This window comes from Rhineura floridana, chromosome 11 (genome assembly GCF_030035675.1).
Source record: "Rhineura floridana isolate rRhiFlo1 chromosome 11, rRhiFlo1.hap2, whole genome shotgun sequence".
Lineage (NCBI taxonomy): Eukaryota > Metazoa > Chordata > Lepidosauria > Squamata > Rhineuridae > Rhineura > Rhineura floridana.
Window position 1 is genome coordinate 68,030,449 of NC_084490.1, and position 21,063 is coordinate 68,051,511.

Below are 21,063 nucleotides of genomic sequence, written 5' to 3' on the forward strand. Positions count from 1 at the left end.
AAGTGAGACATTTTTCTTCAGTGCCAGGCAGAACAGGGCCAGGACAATCATGGACCTTTCTCCTCCATGTAGCTTCCCAGTGTTTGCCTTTTGTGAGGGGTAAGATGTGTGTTTATACAAGAAGGGTGGGGAGGTCCAAGGGGCTGAATCCAGCCCTTGGGCCTGCAGTTCTCTAGCAACGTCCCATATCTTCTTACCAGTTTTCCCTCAAATCCCTGCCTGCCATGAAGGCACCACACATGAACAAAGCCTGGTACTTCTGCAAATGCATCTCAAAAAGCTCTTTGACTTTTTGAGATGTTAAAATGGGCCTGAAGGCTGTTTATATTATACACTTTCTTTGCCTTCTCTTTCCATGATAGCTCATGGAATACTGATATGATGATCTTAGATGTGCTAATCTTTGGACAGCATTAACTATAACCTCCTGCTTTAATTGCTAACAACTTAGAAGTAAATATTTGTTTTGTAGTGTTCTTTGTTTAAATGTACATGTCTACTTCCTCTCCCCAAAAAGCTAGCTCTGGAAAATGTCAGGGAAGTAAAGAGAAAGCAAAATAGATAGGTAAATAAAGAAATAAGTACACCCAGAAAATATTTTGAACACATTAAATAAATGTAACAATGAGTAGGTTAAAATATATGTTTTAGAAGCTAAACCAGCTGGAACAGCCATTTGGAAAACAATGGTAAATAATATTCAGAAACAAACATATCTTAAAAGAGGAGTCATAATGTCATCTCAACCAGCCTCTTGCCCTGAGATGTAAATGACATCTAACGGATTGGAAGTCAGTGTGGCCCACTGTAGCTCTCAATGGTGGTCTAGTTTAAATCCCCATTTATTTGTGGGCTCCTTTGGGGGAGGCATAAGTAATAGCACAGTCCTAACCATGTCTACTCAGAGCTAAGTCCTATTGAATTTAATGGGGTTTACTCTGAGATAAGTGGGGCTTGGGTTGTAGCCTAAATCATTATCTGGTAGATTATAGATTGTTATGGGATTATACTATTGGACTGCAGTGGAGAAGTCTGAGGTATGGTCAAAAGAGTGTTAAGGTTCTTAAAGTACCCAAATAGTCAGTGACCAAGCATGCCAGCCATATCTATTGTTACTGACATTACAGGTGAGATGAATGACCCAGAAAGGCTAAAACGGTGCTGGAGACATCTGTGGCAGGTGAGAGCTATTTTGGTGAAAGTGACTCGTCTCTGAGGGTGGGAGGGAAAGGGTGGATTATTTTACATTTTGAAGGGGTGAGGTTAAAACATAAAACATATTATGACTAGGGTTACTACAAGTTAAGGTGAATTATGTTGTTATGTTTTAAATGGAAAAGTTGGTACATGTAAAGTGTAAAGAGTTGTTCTTTAATAAAAAAACTATTTTGATTAAAAATAGGAAGAAATTGTGTGATTCAAAAATGTGTATGCTCTTTTAGCTACAAAGCTTTGTCTAGCAAAGGATTTTTTTTCACCTGAAATGTGTAATCAGAATTAAACTATGTATTATGTTGATTATAAAAGCAATATCTCCAACTAAATATAAAACTAAACTAAATAAAGGACTCGTCTCCCCCTCCAGCTGAAGGGAGGGGGCAGGGTGGGGTGTGTGTAAATAACAGGATCACTTTTGGACAAGGCATAGGCAGACCAAGAAAAAATTGAGGGTCCTGGCCTGCCTTTCCGGGGAATCTGATGTAGGGCCTTGGGTTTGCTCAAGCTTTTTGCCTCTACCTGTGATCAACGTATATATTTGTAAATTAAAAATGTCATTCCATCAGGCTGCAATAGAGGGATAGGAGGACAGGTGTCTTTGGCTCTTCCTCTCCCTCAGCTATCCACTTGCAGCAGCCATTTCATCAGAAGCCCACCTGCTGACATCCACTTTATTATCTTTCAGGTTCCACGACTGTGATGGATAATGGCTGAAAGAGGTGGGTATCATTAGTCTAGAGAAGAGCAGATTAAGGAGAGACATGAGAAGAGTTTTCAAATATCTGAAGGGCTGTCATGATGAAGATGAAGCAGATGTATTCTCTGTTGCTTCAGAAGGCAGGACTAGAGCCTGACTAATCATTAGGATAAGCCTCCTAACAGGAAAAGTTGGGTGACTACAGAATAGACAGGGGTGGGCTGTTCTTCACTGGAGGTATTTAAGCAGAAGCAAATTCCACTAAAAGGCATGCATTTATTGCTATGTTTATACAGTTGTTGAAAAAGTATTTTAAGAAGATAAGAATGAGAAAACAAAATTTAACAGCATAGGAATTACCCTGCTGGATCTGGACAAGCTCATCTAGCCCAGCATTTGGTTTCCCCTGGTGGCTAGGCCTTGGCATATATGTGCTTCTCCCTGCTGCCAGCCGTGTCCCACCCACAGTTCCATCCTGTTTTGTCTGCTCCACTGGGCATCTTCACAGTTATAATGGCTCTTCCAGCTGATGCTCTGCTGGCATATTGGCAGAGTTCCACTGGCATCCATATCATGCAGTAGCATATCTCAAGTTCCATCAACTTCCTCTAGATCCCAGAGTCCCTTAGCCAGCTGACCTCAACAAATATAAGATTGTGCCCTAATTTTTCCTCAGTTTAAATCACATGTTTAACTTTGGACTGGATAGTGCGAATAGATGTTGATGCAGCCCTCACTTTCACTTACAAGCTTAGTGTGATCCATGTGCTGTCTTGCTTATTCATGACAATAATTCACCTGCAAAAAGTTGATTTGCTGTTAATATTAGTGCATGCAACAATATGAGTCATTGCCTAGGACGAGGTATCACATCAACCTATAAAGCCTCTTGTCCTCCTTATGCGGCTGCGAAAAAGAACAGTAAAGCCTGCTACGAGAAATAGAGCCTATTCATTTTGGCAGTGCATTCATTTCCCCCATAATATTTCTTCCTGACTTCGTAAGATTCAAAACGTTTTCAGAGATGGACTGATTAATGGATTTTATCACCTATTATTTATTTATTTATTTGTTTGTTTGTTTGTTAGATTTTTATACCGCCCGACTAGCATAGCTCTCTGGGCGGTTTACAGCAAAATACAGATACATATAATAAGAACCCATAATAATACTACAAGAGCACATATAAGAAAATGAAAAGTCTAAAATCAATTATAGCAAATTTAAAACTAAATTAAAATTAAAATTAGATTAAAATGCCTTAGAAAAGAGGAAGGTTTTAACTTGGCGCCGAAAAGATAGCAAAGTCGGTGCCAAGCGCACCTCATTGGGGAGACTATTCCACAGTTCAGGGGCCACCACCGAGAAGGCCCTAGTTCTTGTTACCACCCTCCAAGCCTCTCTCTGAGTCGGAACTCGGAGGAGAGCCTTCGATGTAGAACGCAGTGTACGGGCAGGTTCATATCGGCAGATATTGTGGTCCCGCGCCGTGTAAGTCTTTATAAGTCAAAACCAACACTTTGAATCTGGCCCGGAAACATATTGGCAGCCAGTGCAAGCGAGCCAGAACAGGTGTTATGTGTTCAGACTGCTTGGTCTTCGTTATCAGTCTGGCCGCCGCGTTTTGCACGAGCTGCAGCTTCCGAACTGTCTTCAAAGGTAGCCCTACGTACAGCGCATTACAGTAGTCCAATCGCGAGGTTACCAGAGCATGTACCACTGATGTTAGATCCTCCTTGCTCAGATAGGGATGTAGCTGGGCTACCAACCGAAGTTGGTAGAACGCATTCCGTGCCACCGAGGCTACTTGAGCCTCAAGTGACAGGGAAGGATCTAAAACAACTCCCAGACTACGAACCTGTTCCTTTAGGGGGAGTGTAACCCCATCCAGAACAGGGTGTATATCCACTATCTGGTCAGAGAAACCGCCCACCAGCAGCATCTCAGTCTTGTCCGGATTGAGCCTCAGTTTGTTAGCTCCCATCCAGTCCATTATCGCACCCAGGCAATGGTTCAACACATTGACAGCCTCACCTGAAGAAGATGAAAAGGAGAAATAGAGCTGCATGTCATCAGCGTACTGATGGCAACTCACTCCAAATCTCCTGATGACCGCACCCAGCGGCTTCATATAGATGTTAAAAAGCATGGGGGACAGAACTGACCCCTGCGGGACTCCACATTGGAGAACCCACAGTGTTGAGCAATGTTCTCCAAGCACTACCTTCTGGAGACGATCCGCCAAGTAGGAGCGGAACCACTGCCAAGCAGTACCTCCAACTCCCAACTCCACGAGCCTCTCCAGAATGATACCATGGTCGATGGTATCAAAAGCCGCTGAGAGATCAAGGATAATCAACAGAGTTACACTCCCTCCGTCCCTCTCCCGACATAGGTCATCATACAGGGCGACCAAGGCTGTCTCAGTGCCGAAACCGGGCCTAAAACCCGATTGAAATGGATCTAGATAATCGGTTTCATCCAATAGCACCTGGAGCTGGCCAGCAACCACTCGTTCCAAGATCTTGCCCAGGAATGGAACATTCGCCACTGGTCTGTAGCTGTTGCAATTTTCAGGGTCCAAGGAAGGTTTTTTTAGAAGCGGTCTCACTGCCGCCTCTTTCAGGCAGCCAGGGACCTCTCCCTCTTGTAAAGAGGCATTTATCACTTCCCTGGCAATAAATGAAGGATTTTGGAGTACTGCAGTTTTAGTGCAAACCCAAAAAGTATACAGATATGGGTCATCAAACATCCACAAAGAGAGTTCATCCATGCAAAATCTTCCAGAAAGAATTCAAACCAGCACAGGCTAAAATTGCACATTTGAATGTTAAGAACATTGCCAAAAGCCACTTGTTTGCTTCAGGTAACCTACACATTGTTTAAAAGTGGTATTACAAACAATATGCAAAATCAAACTAGCAATGAAAACACAACATAATAGGCAAGGTTTAATGATGACCTATTACTTATATAAAGTCCCTGTGCCTTGCTTCCATTCCATTCTACCATCACACCCAGTTTAAAGCAACCAGGAAATTGACCAATTTAAAGTGCCCAAGGGTGGGGCTGTGCATGCTGAGACTGGTTCCACCCCCAATTATTAAAATGACTCACTCTGAATGTGGTTTACCCATAGGTGCTAAGATCAATCTCTGAAGGACTAGATACGGCTCTGCTTAACTTGGCAGAAATAGCTACACTGCAACTTTCCCTGAAAACTACAAAAACATATAGATGCCATTATCCAAAAATAATGTGTTGCTGGCTTCCAATCTAATCTTATTATCAAGCATTCACCTCCTGCAGCACCTATGCCAGATGCATGAGTCTTTGTTGTTGTTGTTATGTGCCTTCAAGTCGATTACAACTTATGGCGACCCTATGAATCAGCCACCTCCAAGAGCATCTGTCGTGAACCACCCTGTTCAGATCTTGTAAGTTCAGGTCTGTGGCTTCCTTGATGGAATCAATCCATCGCTTGTTGGGCCTTCCTCTTTTTCTACTCCCTTCTGTTTTTCCCAGCATTATGGTCTTTTCTAGTGAATCATGTCTTCTCATGATGTGTCCAAAGTATGATAACCTCAGTTTCATCATTTTAGCTTCTAGTGACAGTTCCAGTTTAATTTGTTCTAACACCCAATTATTTCTCTTTTTCGTGGTCCATGGTATATGCAAAGCTCTCCTCCAACACCACATTTCAAATGAGTGGATTTTTCTCTTATACACTTTTTTCACTGTCCAACTTTCACATCCATACATAGAGATCGGGAATACCATGATCTGAATGATCCTTACTTTGGTGTCCAGTGATACATCTTGGCATTTGAGAACCTTTTCTAGTTCTCTCATAGCTGCCCTCCCCAGTCCTAGCCTTCTTCTGATTTCTTTATTGTCTCCTTTTTGGTTAATGACTGTGCCAAGGTATTGATAATCCTTGACAAGTTCAAGTCTTTTTGATGTTCAGCTGTAGTCTTGCTTTTGTGTTTTCCTCTTTCACTTTCATCAGCATTCGTTTCAAATCATTACTGGTTTCTGCTAATAGTATGGTATCGTCTGCATATCTTAAATTATTGATATTTCTCCCTCCAATTTTCACACCTCCTTCATCTTGGTCCAATCCTGCTTTCCGTATGATATGTTCTGCGTATAGATTAAACAAACAGGGTGATAAAATACACCCCTGTCTCACACCCTTTCCGATGGGGAACCAATCGGTTTCTCCATATTCTGTCCTTACAGTAGCCTTCTAAAGCATTCTATAGTTTTCCATGATCTACACAGTCAAAGGCTTTGCTGTAATCTATAAAGCACAGGGTGATTTTCTTCTGAAATTCCATGGTCCATTCCATTATCCAACGTATGTTTGCGATATGATCTCTTGTGCCTCTTCCCTTTCTAAATCCAGCTTGGACGTCTGGTATTTCTCGCTTCGTATATGGTATATATATGGTATATGGTATATCCGTATATGCCTTTGTTGTAGAATCTTGAGCATTACTTTACTTGCATGGAATATTAAGGCAATAGTTCAATAATTACTGCATTCCCTGGGATCCCCTTTCTTTGGAATTGGGATGTATAACAAACGCTTCCAGTCTGTGGGCCATTGTTTAGTTTTCCATATTTGTTGACAAATGTTTGTCAAAATTTGGATAGATTCAGTCTCAGTAGCTTGTAGCAACTCTATTGGTATGCCATCTGTTCCTGATGATTTGTTTCTTTAAAGTATTTTAAGAGCAGCTTTCATCTCGCATTCTAAAATTTCGGGTTCTTCTTCATACGATTCCTCCATGAATGAATCTGTCATCCTGGCATCTCTTTTTTAAAGTTCTTCAGTGTATTGTTTCCATCTTCCTTTTATTTCATCTCGGTCAGTCAGTGTGTTCCCCTGTTGATTATTCAACATCCCTACTCATGGTTTAAATTTCCCTCTCATTTCTCTAATCTTTTGGAGTAGGGCTCTTGTTCTTTCCTTTTTGTTGTCCTCTTCTATTTCTATACAGTAACTATTGTAATAGTTCTCTTTGTCCCTACGTACTAGTTGCTGTATTTTTGCATTTAGGGTTCTGACTGTGTTTCTATCTCCTTTTCCTTCTGCTTTCCTTCTCTCTTTAACCATTTTAAGAGTTTCTTCAGTCATCCACTGAGGTCTTTCTCTCTTTTTAACTAGAGGTATTGTCTTTTTGCATTCTTCCCTGATCATGTCTCTGACTTTACTCCATAGTTCTTCTGGTTCTCTGCCAACTAAGTTTAAAGCCTCAAACCTGATCTTTATTTGATCTTTATATTCTTCTGGGATGTTGTTTAAATTGTATTTTGGCATTATGATTGTTCTGCTGTTGTTATTTAGCTTTACTCTGATTTTCGATACAACCAGTTCATGATCTGTACCGCAGTCTGCTCCTGGCCTTGTTTTCGTGAATAATATGGAACTTCTCCATCTTCTGCTACCAATTATATAGTCAATTTGATTCCTATATTGACCAATTGGTGGTGTCCATGTGTACAGTCATCTTTTCGATTGCTCAAAAAATGTGTTGGCAAGAAACAAATTATTGGCTTCACAGAATTCAATAAGTCTTTCTCCTGCTTCATTTCTGTCTCCTAAGCCCCATTTCCCCACAATTGCTAGTTCTTATCTGCTCCCTACTTTTGCATTCCAGTCCCCCATGATTATCAGCACATCTGTGTGATCAATTTCTTCCAGGAGTTCTGTGTAAAATCTCTCCAATTCCTTTTCTTCTGCGTTTGCCGTTGGAGCTTGGACTTGGATGATGGTTATCTCAGTAGCTTTCCCGTTAAATCTCATTGATATCACTCGCTCAGACCTTGCTTTGTATCTCCTAATTGCTTTTGCTACATCACTTCTCACTATTAAAGCAACCCCATTTCTTTTTAATTTTTCATTTCCTGCATAAAATATTTTGTAGTTGCCTGATTGAAAATGTCCCATTCCCGTCCATTTTAATTCACTCACGCCAAGTATTGTAATGTTGATACGTTCCATTTCTTGCTTGACAATTTCTAACTTTCCCTGGTTTATGCTTCTCACGTTCCATGTTCCTATTGTGTGCATCGTACAACTCCGGACTCTCCTTTCACATCTGTGCGCATCAGCCTCTGGGCTTCCTTTCGGCTTTGACCCAGCTGCGTCATTATTCACAGCACTACTCATACTTGTCCTTTGTTCTTCCCTAGTAGCTCAGGGGGTGCCTTCTGACCTGGGGGTCTCATCTTCCAGCACTGTCTCGTGTTGCATTTTGGATACCCTGTTCATAGGGTTTTCGTGGTAAGAGATATTCAGAGGTGGTTTACCATTGCCTTCCTCTGAGTCTGGATGCATCTTAGTCTGGTGTTTCAGCTTTGACCATTGTGCCTTGGGTGCATCTGCTAGGAGTCTAGCCTCTTGGTCTAGACTCCTGATGGCATTGCTCTCCACTTCTTCAACACTCTCAAACCCCTTCACCACGTTAAGGTGTGCATCCTGTGAGCAAATCCAAGTACAGGAACTGCAGGCTTCCTCTCTCAGGGGCATAAACCAGTATTACTCTCGTAGAAAAGTTAGAATGCCGTGAAGCAGAGTGGACTGTACTCAGGGCCAGCCCTACCATTAGACAGGATGAGCTAGCTGCCTCAGGAGAAAGATGCTGAGAGGCAGAAAGCAGCAGGGAGGTGCTGCGGACAGAGGTGTGTACGCCACACAGCCTGCCCTGCATCCCTGACTTAGCTGGCTGTCTTCAAGTGCACTGGTCCATTGCTAGTGTTGAAGTAAGTTCCAGCTCTCAGTCTGCTTAGCTTTTGTACATGGAATGAGGAGGGGACACCATCTTGTCCTTTGCCTCAGGCAGCAAAATGACTTGGACTGGCCCTGAATGCACCAATTTAGGTTGTAGGTTGGAGAATCCCTTCCTCACTTCTTTCCCACATTCAAAAAGTGAAAAACACCTCCTACTCTTCCCTGTAAGTAAAAACACTTTAGGACATCATGCAGAAATAGCTTAGGACATCATTGGGTTCAAGTTCAACCGAATACCTAGTATGCTAATTTTCTAGTAGCAAGGAGGATTTTTGTTTTGTGTTTCATACATTCAAAATATGATTCCTCACCTGTAGTGGTACAATCCCTTTTACTCTTTCTCTTTCTCATGGTGCTTCATGCATGTAGACCAGCCTAAAACTCTTGGTGATATTGAAGGGTCTTCAAATTGCCTTATGGGATGGATCGTGCCCATAAAAGGCCAAAATCCTACATGACCAGAAGCATTTCTACAATATAGTTATCTCTGCTGAGAAAAATATTTGATTCCACTAATGCTAAACTACACAAAAATGACTAATCTGGGAAATAAATGTACAGAGGTGAAAATGGAACAAGGCTTCCCAGGCTCTTTTGACCTTTATAATGCGACTTGGAACTGTGCGTTGATTGAGATTGTCATCTGGATAGCCGGTGTGTGGGCGTGCTCTTCATTGGAAGCAGTACAAACATGCAATTCTAAAGCTCCAACTTGCTAAACATTTTGGGAAAGCTACCTCTTAAGGCAGGGGTGGGGAAGCTAAGGCCCTCCAGATGGTGTTGGACTCCATCTCCCACAATCCCCAATCTTTGGCCATGTCAGCTGAGGCTAATGGGAGTTAGAGCCCAACAGCATCTGGAGTTCAATAGCTTCCCCATCCCTGCCTTAAGGAATCTGACAGCATTCCACTCTTTGAAATAGTGAAATGTTTTCCAAGGCTGTTATCATGCTTGATGACCAGGACTTTAACTGGCTTCAAAAAAAGGTTTAGACAAATTCGTGAAGGGCAGGTCTATCAGCAGCTAGTAGCCATGAAGCCTTCATGTACAGAGGCAGCACATCCTTCTAAATACAAGATGCTGGGGACAAACTATAGGAGGCTGTCACCTCTCTGCCCTGCTTGTGAGTACCAAATGCATCTGCCTGACTGCTACTGGAGACAAAATATTGCTTGAATTGAGACACACCTTTGGTCTGACCCTGCCAGAGAAGCTTCATGTTTGTTCTTTTTAGTCACTAGCAAAAAGGTAGACTATACATAGGGATGTGCTAGAATTCTGCCCAATTCAGATTTGGTACCACATTTTCTATAAGTTTGCTTATTCTCTATAGTTTGCAAATTGGATTTTTATGTAGTGATTTTTTGTATCTACTTTTGAAAATAGATTTTTTTTAAAAAACTGCCTCTAACATATCGCTATTAAAAACAATAATTTTATTGATATTTCCTTTTATTTATTGGGTTTTCTTTTAAAATATCAATATTTCCTTGAAAATTATTGATATTTCCTTTAAACATATTGATAATATTGTGATATTAATATCGATATTTTTGCAAGGGGAAAAATGGATCAGTAAGAGCAGGGGCTAGCTGGCAAAGAACAAACTTGAATCGATTGCTGTTAGATCAAGGGAAGACTTTTGAACTGGTATCAACCAACCCATCTCTAGCTATACATATGTTAAATAAATAATAACATAAATGTATGGATAGGGCTTATGTAACTTCTCATGCATACAAATTCACACATACAAAGAGCGCCCTGAATTTTTCAGCTGATATTACTGGAAAAAGTGCCTACTTCTGCATCAAACTAGTATATCAAAAGTGCATTCAGATTGGTCTTCCACCCAATTTCAATGTGCTTAAAACTCATTTTCCTCCTCCTTCCCCCCCTCCCAAAACAACTGGTCAAGTTTTTAAAACACAACTTTTTTCCATGCTTCATATTAGAGTCCTTCACCTTTGCATTGTAAATGCAGTAATCACTTCAGAAGCTCAGAAACTTGTAATTATTGCTTACTTCCTTGCTTCATCTTGACTTCCTCATCTTCTGAACAAGGCTGTTGCCCTCATCACTTTTGCATAGCTGATTTTTCTATCTTATATAAAACTTACTTTTTTCTTGAGGAGAGGCACATTCTAGCCATAGATCTTGTTCTACCATTTTCCCTGTTAGTTGTTTCTGTGGCCGCTTCAAAGGTGATCAGTCAGTTCTATACGTTCTAACTTCAGAGTTGATCTCATAAACTGAGAACCCGCCTTGTCCTGATTACAATAGTTATGCTCATATTGTTTCCTCTGCAGACAAACCTGTAAAACAGGCCCAGGAACTCCTCTGTTATGCGTGTCACAAGAGGCTTTAATGGATTCATTGCAATTATGCACAACCATGGAAAGAAGACAGCAGCTAATACTGCACTTGGAATTGCCATCTTTTGTTTTGCTCCTGGCCGGGCTTCTGTACCTTTATCAGATGTGCAGCAGGCAGAAATTGTAGAGGTGAAGTTTTCCTTATCACAGCATACCTACATAAAAGAGTCAATATGGTGCAGTGGTTAGAAGGCTGGACTAGAATTGGGGAAACCCAGGTTTGAATCCCTATTTAGCTATGAAGCCCACTGAGGACTTTGAGCCAGTCACTATCTCTCAGCCTAATTTACTCCAGAGGGTGGTTGGGAGGATAAAAGGGAGAAAGAGATCTATGTATGCCACCCTGAGTTTTTTGGAGTAAGGGCAGGATACAAAGGAAGTAATAATAAAAGAGAAAACTACAGGCACAGATTGCAGTGCAAGGGAGGTGTCTCCTTGTTTGGCCTCCTGCCTGCACTAAGCCTCCCACAAAACAAAAATCTAGCATTTCAGTTTGCCACCTTGAAAATGTGTATGTGCATGTATATGTGCCCCCACTTGCTGGGGTATCAAAATTGTTGGTAGGACACTCCTCTATGATCTAGATCGTGGATGGGATTTGTTGGCTGGTGCTGCTTTGAAAGCATTCCGTCGACCTAACAGGTAGTATTGATTCGAGTTTGTTCTTTGTCCACTGCTTTTACAAGACCAATCTGCTGCTTTTACAGGTCTGATTTTTCTCCTAAAAAATTTGATATTGATATCAATCTTTTGAAAGGAAATATTGTAATTTTGAAATTTTTGAAAGGAAATATCACCACCTCCTTTTCCTCTGCTGTGACTGAGGCTGGTCAGTTTTCACATTAGCAAGCAGACACCAGCTGTTTTCCTTTTGGAAGGGAAAGGAGGAAAGCAGCTTTCAGTGCCCCACTTCCTCCTCAGCAAGCCTAGAGTCCAGCTAGACTCTCTAATCTCTAGGCTTGCCTTTTAATCATTCAATGGGATGACACTGCAGAGATTAGAAGGCAAGGGTTCTTGTCCACATTAAGGACTCTCTAGAGACTCTCCAGGGCTAGGCTTGCCTTTTAATCTTTATTATAGGCCTTGCTCACTTCTTCCCACTTGAAGCTTGGATTATTTGAGTGGAGGGGGTGGCATAGAGAGAGAGCTGTACTGCTGTGCTGTGAGTAAGATCAATAAAATAATATTATTTGAGGGGGTGGAGAAATCCAGTGTCAGGGGAAAGCCTCTGAAGTTAGGAGCAAGCAGCATTGCTCCACAAAGATGGAGAATACGCAGACCGTTGAAAAATCTGGTGAAACCCAAATTCAGCAGAATTCTTTCCCATCCTTAATCTAGATACTTGAAATTTGGTGCCCACATGTAATGAAAGGTATACATATTATGAGAAGAATCTGAAAATAGGTTATTTATTTATTTCAAGGCCCCAGGCTGTGGTCTGCAGGCACGTGAGGCCACCATCTTGCTGTAGCTAAGGAGGTCTAGGTCTGGTCAGTGCCTGGATGGGAGACCGCCTGGGAACCACATGTATGCCACTTTGGATTTCTGTGATGAAAGAAAGGCGGGGTATAAATGTAATAAATAAATAAATAAATATTATTATTTATTTATTTATATGCATTTGAAACCTGCACTCCACCATGCAGTCTTAAGGCAGGTAACTTATAGTTTAAAACTATGAGTAAGCCGCATAGTGCATGGCAACCCTAAACCATCAATTAAACCATATCAGCAGCAAGCAAAGCCAAGAGCAATACTGAAGAGGGAGTGGTACTCTGAACTCATTCTACACCTCAAAGGCCTGTGCAAAAAGGTGTGTCTTGGCTCACCGACAAAATGTATATAATAATGGGGACAGACACCCCTTGGAGGGGAGAGCATTCCACAACCTGACCATTTGGCTATTTCTCTCCCAAATGGAGGATCCCAGAATGGTTAAGCAAGAAAGGAGGAAGTGTGGTCCACTTGTAACCTGAGATACCTCAATTACTAGACAAATCTGAAATGTGGGGGCCTTTTTGTAAATCTCTCCCTCAAAACAAGAGGCTTAATGTGTCCCCTAAAATACCTAAGCCACTCCGCTTTCACTAGAAAGTTGAAGGGCCATTCTTAACAGATTTTCAAACTGCTTGCCCTTTGTTTAAAGTTTTAAAAGGGGGTGGGGAGAAGCAGAGAGATCACCTGATCACTTCATCCAGTTGTAAGCTTCCCCACCACCCATAAGTTCTCACCCACCCCCACCCTGCACTGCAACTGTCCTTACCCTCCTCCTCTTTTTTTTAAATGGTATAATTTTTAAAATTTATTTTCTTTACAGAAATCTTTAGGTGAAACCTTGTACATATGTCAGCCCAACAACAACACAATCCAATTATAAACAATATTCAACAAAAATATAGAAACAGAAGTGGAACAAGATCTCCCGAGGAACATGTCCAAAAACAGAACCCACGTATTCACCAGTTTATGGGAAGATGTCACACTTAAATCTCCTATGGAGTATTTCTGTAGTTATATTTGTTTCCAAATCTGCCAGGCCTCCATGGGTGGGTGATGCCCAAATGAATCTTTGGAAGTATGTTCAATAAATTAATGCCAAGCTATATAGAAAGGGTCTGGCGCCTCTTTTCCTTGTTTTACTTTCAATTTGTGTGTAGGCTTTTCCATTAGAGCAATATTCCAAAGGGAATTGTACCATTGTTCAATTGTAACTGTCTGCAGTTTTCCATTGTGACACAATCGTCAATTTTGTTGCGAGTCATGTAGATAATCAGTTCTTTAGAGAGCAGTTTTGAGTGTGTATCGTCAAAGATGTTAGTTTAGGGGAAAATGCAAAGTGCTCCTGAGATATGATTAACATTTCATTATAAATCAACGACCCAAAATCCCGTATTCTTTCACAATCCCACAACAAATGAAAGTAGGTTCCAGTCTTCCCACATCCTCTCCAACAAAGTGGGGAGGTTGTTGAGAACATATGTGAAATTTGGACAGGTGTGTAGTACCAACGATGTACCAGTTTTAGAGATTGTTCTTTTACATAACTAGAAACTGACCTGAACAGTCGTAGGTCTCACATCCCATTCCAATCTCGGAGCTGTATTTTGGAACCTATGCCCATTTCCCATTGATCTTTAAGTGAGAGAGTAGATTTTAAAGATGTATTAAGTAATATAGAGTTTATTTTAGAGACTAGGCCTTTTCCTCCTTTGTGCATGTCTTGAATTAGTTGTTTAAATGGTGTAATAGGTCTTGTCGCTTGTTGTTTAACATAGTTTAATGAAATGAAGCTGCGGATTTGGGCCAGCGTTAGCCAGTTCAGTCTAATTCAGTGTAATTTAAGTTTTAGTTCCTCAGTTGAAAGTGGCAGGGAATTTACATGGAAATCACATGATTTGTATAATCTTTTATTGCGCCAACCCTTTAATTGGAGTTCTCTACCAGAGTTATGGAATTTGGGAAGAAAAGCAAGTGGTATTAGGGGTGAGATAATAAGGGTTAATTTTATTTTGTTTTTGCTGTGCTTTTCGTTGTTTGTTTGTATATGTTTTTGTATTTTTATTATGATATATTGTATTTTATTTTGTTTGTTCACCGCCCTGAGAGCTATTTCGCTAAGGGCGGTATATAAATTGAATAATAAATAATTAATAAATAAATTTTCCAGCACTGAAACATACATTTAGTGAATGGGTTAACCATATTATTGATAGATTGGGGTTTAATAGATAGAAAGCTCACCCTCCTCTTGATCTTTGGGAAGCCAATCATCAGCCCCACCTCCTCTCAGGGTACACCGCTCCTGCTGACTCTGCCGGGGTGCTTGAGACAGCCAGCTAGAGAGGGAGAAGGGGAGGGGTGTTGGTGTTCGGGGGGGGCAATTAGGTCTGTTGGGATGCTACCCAGCAGGGCTTGCCTACTGGGCAACATATGGGGGGGATTAGTCACTTGGGTTGGCAAAAGGAAGCATGGGCCAAAAGGGTCCCTGCCAGGAGCCAAGCAATTGACCCATCAAGCACTCCACATGATTAGCTCGGTTGTGCCTGAATGTGGAAGCCCCTCCCCACCTTTTGTAGCATAGGATACAAAGCTGGGAGCCTCTGAATGTGAAAGCTGAGATGTTCCACCAGGCTAGGGACTCCTCCTGCAGCCCAAGTGAACCTGGCATACATGTGATTGGGTCTTGGAACTGGCAGCTGCTGTGATCAAAATAGTGATTGTGAGCAGGATGTGGTATGAGTGGAACTGAATCTCTGTGCCCAGTATGCCTGGGGCCTCTTGGTTGCTTGCCTCTCCCTGCCTGTGCTACAGTGATTTGAAAATTGATTAGTGCAATGGCATAATTATACCTGAGAATGTATGTTGTGGGGTGGGTGAGTGGGTGGGAGGAAGTAATGGGGGCATCTCCCTGTCCAGCTGACAGAGGTCATCTCCATGTCATCTCCACAACTTTGCCACAACTTCACCAAGTCATCTCCACGACATCTCCACAACTTCACCGTATTGTAGAATCATAGAATGGTAGAGTTGGAAGGGGGCCTATAAGGTCATCGAGTCCAACCTCCTGCTCAGTGCAGGCATCCAAATTAAAGCATACCAGATAGGTGGCTGTCCAGCTGCCTCTTGAATGTCTCCAGTGTCGGAGTGCCCCCCACGTCCCTAGGTAATTGGTTCCATTGCTGTATGGCTCTAAAAGTTAGGAGGTTTTTCCTGATGTTCAGCAGAAATCTGGCTTTCAGTAACTTGAGACTACTATTCCATGTCCTGCACTCTGGAGTGACCGAGAAGAGATCCTGGCCCTCCTTTGTATGAAAAGCTTTCAAGTACTTGAAGTAATAATAATAATAATAATAATAATAAACTTTATTTCTACCCCGCCCTTTTTCCAATAGGACTCAGAGCGGCTTACAACTAAAAACAACACCATTAAAACATACAGAGTATATTATTAAAAAAGAATTAAACTATGAGAAAAATTAAAAACATAAAATATAGGTTAAAAACAGCGGACAATTTAAAATAATAAAATCATATAATGTAATCACCAAACCTATGACACTTAAATCTTGGTCGTTCTCTATCCCAAATGCCCGCTGAAATAAAACAGTCTTTACTTGTCGCCAGAAAGACGGCAAGGAGGGAGCTGATTGCACCTCAGTCGGAAGGGAGTTCCACAGACTAGGGGCGGCCACCGAAAAGGCCCTATCTCGTGTCCGCGTCATATGTGCTTGCGAAGGTGTGGGGAACACAAGAAGGGCCTCACCTGAAGATCTCAAATCCCAGACAGGTTCATGTAGGGAGATACGATCTGTCAAATAGTCTGGACCTGAGCCGTATAGGGCTTTGTAGGTCAAAACCAGCACTTTGAATTGTGACCGGAAACAAATTGGCAGCCAGTGGAGCTGTTGTAACAGGGGAGTTGTATGGTCCCTGTAACCAGCCCCGGTTAGCACTCTGGCTGCAGCTCTTTGTACCAATTTAAGTTTCCAAACAGTCTTCAAAGGCAGCCCCACGTAGAGCGTGTTACAGTAGTCTAAGCGGGATGTAACCAAGGCATGCATCACCCTAGTCAGATCAGGTAGCTCCAGGAACGGGCGCAGCTGGCGCACCAGTTTTAATTGGGCAAATGCGCTCCTGGATACAGCAGCAATCTGGGCCTCCAAATTCAAAGCTGAGTCCAGGAGTACACCCAAACTGCGAACCTGAGACTTCAGGGGGAGTGCAACCCCATCCAGCACCGGTTGAATCCCTATTCCCTGATCTGCCCTCCTACTGACCAGGAGTACCTCTGCTTTGTCAGGATTTAATCTCAACTTGTTTGCCCTCATCCAGTCCATCACTGATGCCAGACACTGGTTTAGGACCTGTACGGGTTCCTTGGCTTCAGGTGGAAAAGAGAAATATAGTTGAGTGTCATCAGCATACTGATGGCACCGAACCCCAAAACCCTGGACAACCTCTCCCAGTGGTTTCATGTAGATATGGAATAACATGGGGGACAAAACGGAACCCTGAGGGACCCCATAGGTCAATGGCCAAGGGGTCGAGCAGGAGTCTTTTTCAGCAGTGGTCTTATAACTGCCTCCTTTAAGCATGATGGAATTCTGCCTTGTTGTAGAGAGGCATTAACTACTCCCCTGAACCAATCGACCAGTCCCCCTCTGGTACTTCTAATGAGCCAGGAAGGGCAAGGGTGGTGGCACGCACCGCTCCAAGGATCTTGTCCACATCCTCGGGTAGAACAAGTTGAAAAGAATCCATTTTAATTGGACAAACAGGCGCCGAAGTTACATCCTCAGAGACTGTATCAATTTTAGCATCCAAGTCACAGCGAATCTGAGCGACTTTGTCCACAAAGTGCCGTGCAAATTCTTGACAGCGGTCTGCTGAGTGGTCAGAATTACCCTCACGGGGGCTGGAACTTAAAAGCCCCCTAACCACTCGAAACAGTTCCGCTGGACGGCTCCCAGCAGACGCAATGGAGGCCGAGAAGAAAGATTTCTTCTTAGCCCGTACTGCCTCGGAGTAGGCCTTCAAATAGACTCTAGCCCGAGATCGATCAGCTTTGCTCCGAGTCTTCCGCCAACGTCGCTCTAGTCCCCGTCTGACACGCTTCATCACCACCAGCTCCTTGGAAAACCATGGAGCCGGTTTGGCTCCACTCCGAAAGAGGGGACGCTCGGGAGCGATCGTGTCCACCGCCCTGGCCATTTCTCTATTCCAGAGGTCAACCAGGGCTTCGACAGGATTGCCTGCCAAGGTGACAGGAAAATCTCCAAGAGCCATCAGGAAACCATCCGGATCCATCAGCCTCCTGGGACGGACCATTCCAATCGGTCCCTCACCCCTGCAGAGGCTCTGAGTCCCAGTGAGTCTAAACCCGACCAGGTAGTGATCTGTCCATGACAATGGAACCACCGCAAGTTCTTCCACACCAAGATCACCGTCATCCCGACCAACACAGAAAACAAGGTCGAGGGTGTGACCAGCAACATGAGTGGGGCCAGATACTACTTGGGACAGACCCATGGTTGTCATGGAGGCCATGAAGTCCTGAGCCACTCCCAACAGAGCAGTCTCAGCGTGGATGTTGAAGTCATCCAATACCACAAGCCGAGGGGACTCCAACACCAACCCCGAGACTACCCCGGCTAGCTTAGGTAGGGAGACTGTGGAGCAGCGGGGTGGGCGGTACACCAACAGAATCCCTATTCTGTCCTGGCCACCTAACTTCAAGTACGCACACTTGAACCCTGAGAACTGTGGGAGAGGGCACCTGGTCAGGGGGATAGTATCACGCTAGACTAGTATACTATCATATCTCCCCTCAGTGTTCTCTTTTCAAGGCTAAAAAGTTCTTTCAGTCCCTCTTCATAGGGCTTTGTTTCCAGTCTTGTTGCCCTCCTCTGAACCTATTCCAGTATGTCTGCATCTTTCCTAAAGTGTGGTGTCCAGAATTGGACACATTACTCAAAATGAGGCCGAATTAGTGCCGAATAGAGGGAAACTAGTAATTCATGCAGTTTGGGAACTATACTTATGTTAATGCAGCCTAAAATAACATTTGCCTTTTTTGCAGCCACATCACACTGTTAGCTCATATTCATCTAGTGATCAACAACAATCCTAAGATCTTTCTCGCATGTAGTATTGCTAAGCCAAGTATTCCCCATCTTATAACTGTGCATTTGGTTTATTTTTCCTAGGTGTAGCACTTATCCCTGTAAAATTTCATTCTATTGTTTTCAGCCCAATGCTCGAGTCTATCAAGATGACTTTGAATTTTGTTTCTGTCTTCCAGGGTATTAGCTATCACTCTCAAATTTGTATCATCTGCAAATTTGAAAAGTGTTCCCTGCACCTCCTCATCCAAGCCACTAATAAAAATGTTGAAGAGCGCTGAGCTCAGAACTGAGTCCTGAGTACCCCGCCCATTACCTCCACCAGTTTGAGAAGGCACCATTGATAAGCACTCTTTGAGTACGATTCTGTAGCCAACTGTGGATCCACCTGACAGTTCCATCCAACCCACATTTAGCAGCTTGCTAATCAGAATTTCATGGGACACTTTGTCAAAAGCTTTGCTGAAGTCAAGAGATATTATGCCCACAGCATTATCAGAGTCTACCAGGGAGGTTACCTGATCAACAAATGAGATAAGATTAGTTTGGCAGGATTTGTTCTTGATAAATCCATGTTGACTTCTAGTGATCACTGCATTGTTTTCAAGGTGCTTACAGATTGATTGCTTTATGACCTGCTCCAGAATTTTCCCAGGGATTGATGTCAGGCTGACTGGTCTGTAGTTCCCAGGTTCCTCCTTTTTGCCCTTTTCGAAGATAGAGATAACATTAGCCCTTCCTCAGTCATCCCGCACGTCATCCATCCTCCCTGATTTTGCAGCAATAATAGACAGTGTTTCTGAGAGTTCTTCAGCCAGTTCCTTCATTACTCTAGGGTGCAATTCATCAGGTCCTGGAGCTTTGAACTTGTTCAAAGTAATTAGGTATTCCTTGACAATTTGTCTATCAATCTCAAGCTGCAATCCTGCCCCTTCAACTTGTATTTCACATTTGCCAGGAGGTTCATAGACCCTCTTTTGGGAGAAGACATATTTGTGACTTCTCCACACGGTCCTGTGGCACCTCACCCATGTTCCAGAATTTCCTAAAGATGGTAGCTGAGTGGTTTTGAGAGACCATTGGCAAGTTACTTCAGCAACCAAAGATACAACTGTTCTGGCCCTGAAATCCTTTCACATAGCTAGGGATTTTCTGGCCAACACCTTATTAATCTTTAACTGCAATCCTGATGCCTCATGAGTTATGCTACTTATGTGCGGTCACCCAGTTTCACTTTTGAGGGAAGGCAGAGGCAAAATATGAGTTGAACAGTTCCCAGAAATGCCCACCAACAGCAAGCTGAAATGTGTCGTATCTAAAGAGAGAGAAATGGTAATAGTGAAATTCCCTGGTAAGAATATTTTGCTGTAACATCACCGCAGAGAATAAAGGTAAACATAGAAGTCTGTGTTATTCAATTGGAACTTCAGCCAAAGCTTCTGTTTGTTTTTACTGTGTTAGATGGAAACGTAACCTAACTTTGTTTATGACAAAGAATGTAAGTAAGTGTAATTGATTAGTATTTTTTATTGGCTTTCTCCTGGTGTAAACTAGCAGAATGATAAACAATAGTTAAAATGGTATGAGGATGGAATTGACAGTACCAGACAGTAGGGGTGTACACTGACCTTAGGATTCAGTTTGGACCCTAACCTGGCACAATCAAAAACAGCTTGCCTTGGTTCAAAGTGCTTGGGAGGTTGCCCGATTCAGCACAGGGTCCAAGTCCAAGTCTATTTCAGGAAAAACAAAGTTTCATTCCTCCAACCATTCACTGTTATGGGGAAATCAAACCTCCTATAACTCTTTTCTTTTCGACAGAGGTGGATGATATTTGCATGGTAGCCCCTCCAGACAAGGTTAAGCCTGAAAATTAAGGCAAGTATGTCCAGGAGTTCTTGTGCTGAGTACCTTTAAAGTTTAATTTTGTTTAAAAATGAACTATACACACAGAGAGAGAATTATATGAAAATTACAGGCATGGCAGGCTGTTCTGATAGGATGTCAGAAGGTTAGCTGCAGTGGTTTTCCCACAAGGGCTGCTGTTAGTTTGGAGTGCTGAAAAAAGGGATTCAATTAATCTTCCCTAGTGTTTTGTGGGCAATTGATCTGAAAATAGCAAACATGAGACAGGAGAAACTTGCAAAAAAAATGGTTCAGGGGCTGTTATGCCCTCTGTAGGGAGGGGATTCCACAACACAGGAGCCGCCACAGAGAATGCTGCCCCCGGCCACCATCCCCTGAACTTCTGAGGGCAGCAGAACTACCAAAAGTGCCTTCTCTGCTGATCTCAATACCCGAGAGGGTCTGTCAGGAAGGAGAGATGTCTCTCACTGAGACAGACTCTGGCAA

General features: G+C 42.7%; 1 protein-coding gene and 1 long non-coding RNA gene across 8 annotated transcripts in view; one reads left to right on the forward strand and one right to left on the reverse strand.

Annotated features, from left to right (window-relative positions):
- PTPN3 (protein tyrosine phosphatase non-receptor type 3) overlaps window positions 1-10,974 on the reverse strand; it is a 229,171-nt gene extending 218,197 nt beyond the window's left edge. For 5 of the 7 annotated variants that reach the window (XR_009758410.1, XR_009758412.1, XM_061589650.1 and 2 more), the window contains exon 1: window positions 10,835-10,973. Coding sequence is in view for 4 of the 7 variants with exons in the window: in XM_061589650.1 (XP_061445634.1) it covers window positions 10,835-10,883 (49 nt within the window). In the remaining 3 variants the exon portion in view is untranslated. Of the gene's footprint in view, window positions 1-10,834 lie in introns of all 7 variants that reach the window. The other 2 variants (XR_009758411.1, XM_061589645.1) reach the window with 2 other exon arrangements.
- LOC133366490 (uncharacterized) lies at window positions 1,127-14,555 on the forward strand. Its single transcript, XR_009758413.1, has 4 exons — window positions 1,127-1,180; window positions 1,904-1,937; window positions 11,024-11,218; window positions 13,407-14,555. It is a non-coding gene; the product is annotated as an uncharacterized LOC133366490 (long non-coding RNA).
- The last annotated feature ends 6,508 nt before the right edge of the window (window positions 14,556-21,063 follow it).